Below are 12,005 nucleotides of genomic sequence, written 5' to 3' on the forward strand. Positions count from 1 at the left end.
ATATACTTGGTTCTTTATGGAATTTGGCAAGATATTATTTCGCTTTTCCCTGGCCTTGTTTATGCTGCTGTTTACATTTTTGTTTCCTAAGATGGTTAATAGTGATTTTTCAAATACATTTTTTTCATCAGAGTCAAGTGAACCACCTACTGAATAAGTCCTCCAAAGAAACTGAGCAACCATCTACCAAAGCAGTAATTATCAGCCATGAATGCACCAGAACACAAAATGTTTACCATACAAAGAAAAAAAAATGTGATTCAGGGGCGGCAGACAAAGATTGTGTTCTTAATGCAACCCTTAAACAACTGAGAAACCTTGGAGTAAAAATCGATTCTCCCACTAAAGTGAATAAAAATGCACATAAAGTGGATCATGCCAGGTAAATTTAAAATTTGTTTTAAAAGATTAAAAAATTGTAGATATATTGTAGCAGTCTCCTGAGAAAAGGTCTAAGCTTGCGACTCCATTCAGTTGATTCATCATGGATTTGGGGCTTGCTACGTGTGTGATGACTTAGGGATCATCTCTACCCTTTAGAATCTTCATTTTAGTAGGAAAGTAGGTTTTACAGACATAAGTCCCTCCTGGGGGAAGGTGTCAACAAAATGCTCTGGAAGTCTTGGAGAAAGAAATGGGCTTTACGCGTGGCCGATGTCTAGAAGGTCTTCCTGGAGGTGACAGGCTCGGCACCAGCTACTGGAACGGTCATGCAGTTGTGCCGGCTAACAGGCAAAAACGTTCCTCTTCCTAGAAATGGGTTTTCAACAGTCTAGTCATACAAACTTAACTTACTGCTTACTAATTACAATTAGCCATGTTCTTCTGTTCAGATTTCTGTTCATCAAAGATGACCTTTATGACATACTTTTTTTTAAAGGATAAAATCTGAAAATTATATTATTAAGGTTAGCGTGTTTTCTGTTAATTATTTTTGTTTTCTAGTTGCCAAAGTCATATGGTCTCATGTTTTAAGAAAACATTAAAAAAAGAAAATATTAAATAACACACAAGACTATCAGATAAAATGCTCCCACCCCCCAAATTCCTGTTTGTCTCCTCCAAGGTTACTTCTCTTTGCTGTTTCCCTTGTGTTCTGTAAAAATGTTGTGCATGTTCAAGTGTATTTGTGGGTGAACAGTGTTGCGATCTATTTTTGTTTTGTTTGCTTAACATTATGTCTCAGATGCTTTTCTTTATAGGTATATGTAGTTCTTTCTCATGCATTTAAACAGCGGCATAATATTCTGTTATACGCATATAATATAGTGAACCTGTCCTCTCATAATGGACTTTTAGGCTGAATCTCTTATTTCTTAGCTTAAACAATGCTAAGTAAACATCTTTCTATAGGAGCTTGTTGATCTGTCTTTGTAGGACCAACTCTTCGAAGTAGGCAGGATCAAAGAAAGGTTATGTGCATTTAAAGTTGTGGTAGTCGTTGCCCTTGTCCACCAAATTAGTTGTACCAGTTTATGTTCCGACCAACAGTAAAAGCGAGTGAGGCTAGCATTTTTGAAGGTTTTGTCTCAGTACCGTAAGACAGGCTATAGAACGTCTCCTGCTATCTGCATGGAATACTTGTGTTTTGGTGTGGTGCCTTTGGGGGGTAGTTTTTAGGTAATTACTTCTTCGTAGTAGTTACCCAATTTTAATGTCTTTCCAGTAAAACAGTGGAATTAATAAATTTTCAGTATATAATGAACTTGATTCATTTTTTAGATGCTTAGAATGAAATAGAAAGTAGAGCCTTTTTTATTTATCATTGTGGGGTAGTCATTTTTGTCAAGATTGTTCTGTTCTTTATTTAAATAACAATTTACATTATAAATCTATGCTATGAAAATTATATATGCTCAGGGTTGGCATTTAGAAAATGAAGAGAATGTCATTTGAACTAAAAAATCCAAAGAAAATTATCTTTTTAAGAAACAGTTGCAGGGTCACCTGGGTGGCTCAGCCAGTTGAGCTTCCAACTCTTGATTTCAGCTCAAGTCATGATCCCAGGATTTGTAACATCAAGCTCCGTGTCCGTCTCCACACTGAGCCTGGAACCTGTTTTAGATTCTCTCCCTCCCTTTTCTTCTGTCCCTCCCGTGCTTACACTCACTCACTTTCTTTCTCAAGAAATAAAAATTTAAAAAAAAGAAACAGTTGCAGTTTTACCATATATACAATTTAATATTTTTCTTTATGCATTTTAATGTTGTGAGCTAAACCCATTTTTTTTAATATATAGTTTATTGTCAAATTGGTTTCCATATAACACCCAGTGCTCTTCCTGGCAAGTACCCTTCTCCATGACCATCACCCCCCTTCCCCTTTTCCCCTCCTGCTTCAGCCCTCAGTTCATTTTCTGTATTCAAGAGTCTCTCATGATTTGCCTCCCTCCCTCTCCCTAACTCTTTTTCCCCCTTCCCCTCCCCATGGTCCTCTGTTAAGTTTCTCCTGTTAGACCTATGAGTGAAAACATATTATACCCATTTTTAAAATTTGATTATTTACAGGAGTTGAAAAACTCATAGATAATACATTCATAGATAGGATTTTAATTTTATATAAGATCATTTTCTCAAGGAAATGAAAGCCAAAATGAAAAAAATCATTTTTCAATTGAAAGCAATATGTTAAATTAAGTAAATTAAGAATTTCCATAGAGGGATAAGCTGATAATTATCTTAATAGTAACACAGCTATATCTTTTTTTTAATGTTTATTTATCTTTGAGAAAGAGAGAGACCATGTGAGCGGGGAAGGGACAGAGAGAGGGAGACACAGAATCTGAAGCAGGCTCCAGGCTCTGAGCTGTCAGCACAGAACCTGATGCAAGGCTCGAACCCATGAACTGTGGGATCATGACCTGAGCCGAAGTCAGATGTTTAACCAACTGAGCCACCCAGGCACCCCTAAGCATCATTTTTAATGGGAGTATCATAATCCATTAAGTGGGAGATAGCATTTGTTTACCTAACCCTTTCCCTCTTGTCAAAACGGAAAAGAACTTATCAAGTTGGTTTCAATTTCTATTTTTTTTTTAATTTTATTTATTTGTTTTTAAAGATTTTTATTTTGGGGGCGCCTGGGTGGCTCAGTTGTTTGAGTGTCCAACTTTGGCTCAGGTCATGATCTCATGATTCATAGGTTTGAGCCCCGTGTCGGGCTCTCCGCTATCATTGCAGAGCCCACTTTGGATCCTCTATCCTCCCGTCTCTGCCTCTCCTCTGCTTGTGCGCTCGCGCTCTCTCTCTCTCTCTCTCTCTCTCTCTCTCTCTCTCTCTCTCAAAAATAAACAGTTAATGAAAAAAAAGATTTTTATTTTTAAGTAGTTTTGACACCTGATGTGGGACCTGAGCTTACAACGCTGAGATCAAAAGTCTCATGCTCTTCCAACTAGCCAGTCAGGCACCCCAAATTCTAACTATTTTATTTATTTATTTTTTAATGTTTATTTTGAGACAGAAAGGGAGAGAGAGCACAGGGAGGGGCAGAGAGAGGGAGACAGAGGATCCTAAGCCATCTCTGCACTGACAGCAGAAAACCTGAGAGCCCAGTGCAGTGCCCGAACTCAGGTTCAGGAACCGTGAGACCACGGCCTGAGTCAAAGTCAGGCGCTTAACTGACTGAGCCACCTAGGCACCCCTTTTGAAATGTTGCCGTGATGAACATCTTTTTGCAAAGATTCCTTTTTTTTTTTTTTTTTTTTTTTTTTTTTAGTTTTAGGATTATTTTCTTACAGTCTTAGAAATGGAAAGACTAAGTCAAAAAGGTAGGAAAATTTTAAAGCTGTTGTGACATTGCCTTCTGAAAAAGTAAGGTTTATAGTCTGGCAGGAAACCATCTATATGTATTATTTCACCAATGCTTTCATTCATTTTACTTCAATAAATACATATTGAGCTTCTATTTTGAGCCAGCTCTGAGTGACATCAGGGTATAAAGATAACCTGGTGAAGACATCTTTGCCCTCACCGAGCCCATAATGCAGTGGAGAAGACACAGATAGTCAACCATAACATATTCTGTTACTGCCTATGAATAGGAAGAAAAACACATAAGAGGGGTGCCTAACATTAGCAGCACTTTCATACTGTATTATAATTACCCTGTATTAAAATTGCCCTTTTAAATGTGTGTGTTAATTTAGACCAAAAATATATTGTTATTCTTAATTTATATTTTGTTGATTATTAATGGGTTCTGCATATTATTATGATTTAAAATGAAACCACACTGAAACTGTTTCTCCAACACATAGAAGTCAGATTTTGTTTGTCATTAATCTTAGGCTGAAAGAATACTCCAAACATAAGACCATCTAAGGCCTAATTAATTCATTCATATTGTGAGACAGACAGAGCACAAGCAGGGGAGAGGCAGAGAGAGAGAGAGAGAGAGAGAGAGGGAGACATAGAATCTGAAGCAGGCTCCAGGCTCTGAGCGGTCAGCACAGAACCTAACTCGGGGCTTGAAGTCACAAATCACAAGATCATGACCTAAGCCAAAGTCGGACCCTTACCGACTGAGCCACCCTGGTGCCCCAAATTTAGTTTTTTAGTATAATCTTGTACCACTCTCTACCAGCTTCTAGCTTACCCAGCAGTGGGATTTGCAAGGTTCCTTGCTGTTACTTTTACCTGGGATACTCTTCTTCACCTTTCTACCTGCCAGAATCCTCTTATCCTTCAAAGCTGAACTCAGATGGCACCTCCTTTGTCAAGCTTTCCTGGACCCTTCACCAGAATATTGATGTTTTTACTCAGACTGCCTTGTTCCCAATAGATTATATAGCCTGTTCTTGTGATAGCTTTTCAAGCAAGATCATGAGTTGTATATATCTCTGAGTCTTCATTGCTTCTGCCACACTTGGTGGGCCTTCCACAAGTCATTGGCGAAATTAGTGAAATCCCATCTGTTTGGGTCATTGTTGAAGCATACAGTGAATGCTTTGTTCTTAGCACCTCTGTGGTATTTGTTGTCAGTATTTATGGACTTGTAACCTTTTAACACCTCTGAGTACAATATAACTGGTATGCTTAAAAGTTCCTAAGGCAGGTGTTTAGAATTTAAGGTACATTTTCCTATAGAAATAGTATTATAAATTGTAGCTTGGTGATGTAGGCAAGTACTCTTTATAATTCTTACAGTCTACACTGTTTCCCTAGTGTACAAACCACTGTTCTTTGTCATTGTACCTGTGTGAAAACTTATTTCATGTTCCAGTTGTGGACTTGGGAAGCAGACCCTCCCACCAGATGAGTAACTGAGACACAGGAAGGAAAATTTCCTTTCTGCTTTCCAGTTTCAGAACTACAGAGGTTAGTAGGAGGTCCAAAGGCAGGAAAGCAATGAAAGAAGGTGCTAAACAACCCCTAGAAATTGTAGGTTAGATGGAGATTGTGGTTTGAGGTCTGGCAACAGCCGCTACAGGCATATTTCCAATTCCTTTCAAATTCAAAACAGATCTTAAGAAGTCACTTTAGTTGTTTCCTTCCTTTCTACTTTTTAGCTGAAAACCCAATGTAGGATAAGTAGGAGCTTGCTAATTGGGATTCAGACAGAACAATAAAGTCAAGATTAGTTTTCATCTTTAAGTAAGTTGGAATAATTTTTGGAATAATTGTTGGCCTGTGACTCTCCTACAGAAATGTAAAGGGACTCTCCTCATCCTTTTGTGACTGTCCGTTTAATGAGATGCTAAAAGAGTATACTTGTGCTCAAGGCTGTTAGGGTGTAATTAGTGGAGTGGCCTCCTTTTGCTTCTCATCCTTAATTCCCATAGTGTTCATATGCATTGGTTCTGAGTAGTATTGATTTGTTTTGTTTTCAGAGTGGTGGTGTTTCCCCTAACACCTAATTGAAATTAGCTAGCTGTGTTATACAACGAAACTTGAAGAACCTTCTAAACTGGTATTGACTGGTTTACGGATTTGTATAGATTCTTTAGCTATTCTATAATACAAGAAGACGTAATTCAAATTAGATCTACTTTTTCTAAATATTTAACATTTTGAATTAGAAGTTTTCATTTATTTACATTAATATTATCTCTAGAGATATTATACTTATGTATATTTTAACATGTATAGGTCTTCTGATTTAATATGCAGATTGCTTATAATTTTGAAAAAATAGGCAAAGTAGAAAATATTTTATATTCAGAAGATATTATCACTATGAACTTTTTCATAAAAGAATAATGTGTAGATATATTGGTGTCTCTTGTATTAAGTATCTAAGTACCAAGACGGTTAAGGGAAAATTACCAGGTGGTTTTAAAGACTAATGTTATTGAGCACACTGTCCCATTGTGTGATGATGGTATCATTGGTTTCAAGAATATTAATGGTTGAAAATAGCTTCTTCAAAATTTCAGATACTTCTCAGAATGAAAATGCCTGGTCATTTGGGTTTCATGGGGGTAGGGATGCAGACAGTGGCTGGCACATATAAACAACCATTTCTTTCTTGGGTGATATGCAAAAATCATAATGTATTTGATTAGAATATAATGTTTACCACAACAAACAGTACACAAAGACTTTAATTTTTAGGGAACAGAAAAACTGATAGCAAAGTAATAGTGAAACAGTGGTTGTAGAGCCCCAGAGAGTAAGGCAGACCTGGGCTCAGTTTTTCAATTCCTAGCTGTTCAGCTTAGGCAAATTAGTAAAAAAATCCCTAGTCCTTCGTGTTTTCAGCTATAAGATAAAGATAATAGTACCTATTTCTTTAATTCAGTAAATATTCAGTAAGTGCCTTCTATGTGCCAGGCACTATTCAGGCACCAAGGATAATGACATAGGGTGGCAGGTTTAAAAATCCTTGCCCTCGTGGGCTTTCATGAGGGAGCCAGATGATAAATAAGAAACGTGAATTAGGGGTGCCTGGGTGGCTCAGTCTATTGAACATCAGACTTGGCTCAGGTCGTGATCTCATACTTCATGAGTTCGAGCCCTGCATTAGCGTATTGAGCTCTCTGCTGTCAGTGCACACCCCACTTAAGACCCTCTGTCCCCCTCTCTCTCTGCACCTTTCCAATTCCCGTTCAAGCCCCACATTGGGCTTTGTGCTGATAGCGCAATAGCAGAGACTACTTTCGATTCTCTGTCTCTCTCTGCCCTTCACTCGTTCACACATGTGTACTCGCTCTCAAATAAATAAACATTAAAAAGTTAAAGAAAAAAAGAAATGTGAATTAAATATATAGACTGCCAATAAAGGATAGAAATGTGAAGTGTTGTAGAGCGGAGAATGATGTTGAAATATTTGAAATGCTAGAATCTCTGAGAAAGGCTTCAGTAAGGATTAAATGAGATACCAAATGTGCCTGGCACATAATCAGGCAGATATTATTATTGTATTTATGATATAAAGGAAAAAAGCGAGTCAGTTAGTTAACATTAATGAGATAATACCAAACAAAAAGCAAGTTGAGGGTTATATCTAATGAAACAAAATTAGTGTAGGCAGAGACACATACAGTAGTCCATATCCAAAGACTGGTTGACATTTTTCACTCATTACAAATGAAGTTTCTTCAACTATGGACAATTTCATATTCTGAGCTACTCTCCAAAGCTTGTAAGTGTTACATTATTAGATTTTTCCTCTGTTTGATTTTAATTTTATTTTTGTTTTATTTTACCAAGATTGAATGGCGTTTACATTTGAGAGCATTGTATTTGTTCTTAAAACCACGACTAATGTATAACCTTAGGAGAACTCATTTGTGTTCCACTTTTAGTCTTTGAATCATGGATGACCTTCTAGTTTGCCATATTTATCCCTTGACTGTATCTGGATCATTAAGACTTAGATGTTTGCACACTCAGATACAAAAGCACCATGAAGCTTAAAGCTGGAGACCTTTTGTTGCTTTCTTAGAATGGAACATATTTAGAATAATAGCATTTAGTATTCAGTATAAGATCAATGATAGCCTGCTCTGTTGTGTCTTTCAGTGTGTTGGCATGCATCAGCCCCGAAGCAGTGATTTCCGGATTAAACTACATGTCATTTGCTAACGTGGGCATGAGTGGCCTAAGCCCCAATTGTGTGGATTTGAGCATGGAGGCAAATGCTATCGCTCTGAAATATTTGAGTGAAAATCAGCTGTCACAGCTATCCCTCAGTCGATCAAACCAAAATAACTGTGACTCATCGTTTAGTCTTCTACATATTAATACAGACAGAAGCACAGTGGGACTTAGTTTAATTTCACCAAACAACATGTCATTTGCAACCAAAAAATATATGAAGAGATACGGGCTCATACAAAGCAGTGACAACAGCGAAGATGAAGAGGAGCCTCCGGACGCTACAGGCGGCAAGAGTGAGCATGTGCTGGGTCAGGACCTTACAGCCGTCCCTGAGCCACTCGACTGGCAGAAGGGGCCTTCCAGGAGTGCGTGTGGGGCGGTCCGTTGTTGTAACTGTGAACCCGTGAGCACCCACACAGATATGCCAGTACTGAGAAATATTACAAATGAAGTTGTTGCGCCAAAAGCAATGCACAAATTGAACGAGAACCCAGCTTTCTTCTTAAAAAACCTTGAACCAAGCCCTGCAGTGAACCTCCGAACTGGAAAAGCAGAGTTTACCCAACATCCTGAGAAAGAAAATGAAAGGAACTCTCCAGTTCTTCCCGAAAGTTTGAACCCTGAAACTTTAAAGCAGATGAGCAGTATGAACTCAGTAGGCACCTTCTTAGACGTGAAGCGGCTCAGACAGTTGCCAAAATTATTTTGAACCTTAAGCTCACCACCCTCCTGATGTAAGGATGCGGTGTCTCCTGAAGAGACTTAGGGAAGCCAGAGCCGTTGGGTGGTTTGGGGATTCCTAAGCGTTCTGGGGGCCAGTCTGTTCCTTGGCAGCAGCTGATTGCAAAGAGCTGAACAAGTGACCTGAGGGTCCATAAGGTGGCCGGCTACTGGGAGGTGAAGTTCTCTGTTCAAATAGAGCCGTTCACTATCGCTGCAGCTTTTAAAAAAAAAAATCCTGAGACCAGTCATTTAAACAAATTTACGTACACAAGTACTGTCCGGCTCTAAATCCGAACTGCTCTTTGTGAAAACTAAGTCCATTTTCCCAGCGTGTTGCAGCTCTGAGTCTACCCAGTATCACCTAAAAGAACATAAGATAAACTGATCATGACCCTGACTCAATGAGCTAAATCAACCCTTATTAAATTTAAGGGGGACGTTTTATTTTTTAAAATAACTTGAAGATCTTTTATACAACAAGTATATATGTTTCCTTAATTAAGATGCACATTTGTTGAATTCTGTGGACATAAAGCGTTTGCAGTCTGGTGGATTGATGTTAATGTAACATTTTCAACATTATAGCACTAGCTATCACAAAACAAGAAAATTAATGAGTAGGAGTGCGTTTTACAAACTTTGAGTTTTTCAAGTGTTTTAATATTTTTTTAATAGAACTTAATAAAAATGTCCAGATTTACTGCTTTCCTTTGTACTCTGCTAGAGCATATCCTTCCTTCTCCACTTGTTTAAAAAAAAAACTTCTTAGACTCCCAAAAAATTACAAAAATAACAACAGAGTTCTGGTGTACCCTTTACCAAGTAACCCCCCCGTGATAGTATCTCACATAAGCATAGCAAATGATCAAAACCAAGAAATTGCCATCGGGTACAATATTCGTAAGTAAACCACAGACCTTTCAGGTTGCACAGGTTTCTACACGCACTCATTTATTTACGTTTTGGTGCATAACCCTGAAATTTTATCACTTGTTACAGACTTGGTTAAGCGCCACCACAGTCAGCACACAGAGCTGATGCGTCACAGCCAAGAAGCTCCCTAGCGCTATGCTTTTAAAACACACCCGCCTCCAGGCCAAGTCCCCGACAACCTGCGGTCTGTTCTCCATCACCTCAGTGTTGTCATTTTGAGGATGTTAACATAAATGGCATCATGGTGTGTAACTTTAGGAAATTAGTTTCCACTCAGCTTAATGTCCTTGAGATCCATCCAGGTTGTTAGGGGTCTCTCCCTTTTTTCTCCCACTGTTTTAAAAATTAAGTTTAAAATTTTTATTTCTAAATCTAAAAGGAAAAAGGCCTCATTCACTTGAGAGATCAAGCCTTTGTGATGACGTTAACTTAGATGTCATTGCCTTCTATCAAAGTTGGATATGGAAGCTGGAAAGGGGGGCTTTGCGTCTCTAAATTCTTTCCAGCTCACTGGGGGGCTTCTGAGGTAACAATCCGATAAAAACAGTTTCTAGTCAGCAAGCCTGAGCAGGGCAGCCTGGTGCGCCCTGCCGTTCGCCCTCAGCCAGGGCCGGCCGGTGCCTGTTGCCCCGCAGCGCGGCTCTTTCGGGTTAAAATTAAGATGTAGAAATGGCAATAACTGTTCTGTATTTCCCTATTTTGTTTCCATAGGCTACATTTGAGACTCTAGTTATTTTAATAAATAGCATAAAAACCCACTTAAAGGCTTCACTGGAGTGAACTTTTAAGAAACAGAGTTGTCCATGCTACTTCAAGTGCGCTCTGTTTAACGTTAGCCCACAGTGTTTCACCCAAGGAGCGAGTGTGGGTATAATTTTTATTGCATATTATTGAAAAAACTGAGAGAATGCCAGTGAATTAACTGACACCTCATTATACCATTATCGCTGGGAACCCTGTAATTTTCACACCAAACAAGAAGCTCTCTGTGTGAACAATAAAAACTGAACCTGAGGCTTTTTAGGCAAAATCTAATTCCATCCCCTCTGTTACCACATCTAATTTAAGGCCTCTGATAAGACACTTAAGCAGTTTTGGAGACTGAATTTAGACTGCAGATTAATTCAACCAAACATGTCTCTTTCTACTGAATGCGTGTCTAGAGAAGAGGGACCATCACTGAAGCCTCCTCTGGAAGTTCTCTAAGAACGTTTTCCTGTGGGAAGTTATTTGGTAAATTAGTTGCTTTGGTAGCTTTCAGGCAGCTTTGGGGAAAGCATGAGTACTGGGAAAATTGGATTAAAAGACTGGATACAATTGCCTCTGAAGTGACATTTGCCTGAAGTTCTTTTCATCCAGTCCCACCGCATACCATTTATGGATACATGGGTGCTTCTTCCAGTGGAATAAGAGCTTCCACTACCCAGCTTCTGGGAAACAAACCCTCTCGTCTAGGTCCTGGCCAGTTGGCGCCCCTGCCTTCACCAAATGTCCCCTCCCTCAGCCTCTGAACCCCTTGCTGGCTAGTTAGTCTATGCTCACTTGTCCTCTGCCTTACCTTACCTTGCGAAACTGGACAGAAGTGGATGCAGACACACTAGACCTACACCTTGCCTTAGCTGCAGAGACTCTAAGGAGAACAGATGCACCCTGGAAACAGACCACAGTATGAGACAGATGAAAGGTCAAAAGGAATGATCCAGACTGTAAGGAGGGAGCCACAGAAGCATAACCCTGACCGCTTCCATCATTTTAGGACTTCCCATGTGTTCACAGGGCACGAGGCAGGCCCTTCCCATGCAGCGGTTCATTTAAGCCTCACTGCTGACCGAGCTGATGACTCCTTCTCTTAGGTGAAGAGACAGCCTGAAGGGGATAACTTACCCAAGCAAACCGCTAGCAGAGGTCCTAGCTCAGGTAGAATTCCAGAGCCCAAGCTCTTCCTAAGCCGATGAGAAGTACAACTCCTCTGAGGCCTGAGAAGTTCCAGAAGAGCTTCCTACAACAAATATCTTGAGCTGAATGGTTGATTCTGAAAACTGCAGTCCATGCGGTTTCGAGTATGTGCTATCCTCCAAGTGGCTGTGCCTTCCTTGCCCTCAAGAAGGAGTCCGCTCACCCATAGCCAACACCAGAAATTACTATTCTTACTGGAGTCCTAAAGTAGGCAGCCCCAGCTCTGTTAATGTTAAAGAGCTCACTTCAATGATTTTACATCATGGTAATCTGAGTCTACTGTAAGGGCTCCAGGAAATTAGAGGAACAAAAGAAGTTTCTGTGCCTTTGTTTTCTAGATGTTACTAAGGAGGG

General features: G+C 39.4%; 1 protein-coding gene across 1 annotated transcript in view; it reads left to right on the plus strand.

The window, feature by feature from the left end:
- STIL (STIL centriolar assembly protein) overlaps positions 1-9,467 on the plus strand; it is a 60,159-nt gene extending 50,692 nt beyond the window's left edge. The window contains exons 16-17 of the mRNA XM_029947760.1: positions 132-382; positions 7,962-9,467. Coding sequence (XP_029803620.1) covers positions 132-382; positions 7,962-8,748 — 1,038 coding nt within the window. The 3' untranslated portion in view covers positions 8,749-9,467. The remainder of the gene's footprint in view (positions 1-131; positions 383-7,961) is intronic.
- The last annotated feature ends 2,538 nt before the right edge of the window (positions 9,468-12,005 follow it).

Source organism: Suricata suricatta, chromosome 8 (assembly GCF_006229205.1).
Source record: "Suricata suricatta isolate VVHF042 chromosome 8, meerkat_22Aug2017_6uvM2_HiC, whole genome shotgun sequence".
NCBI lineage: Eukaryota > Metazoa > Chordata > Mammalia > Carnivora > Herpestidae > Suricata > Suricata suricatta.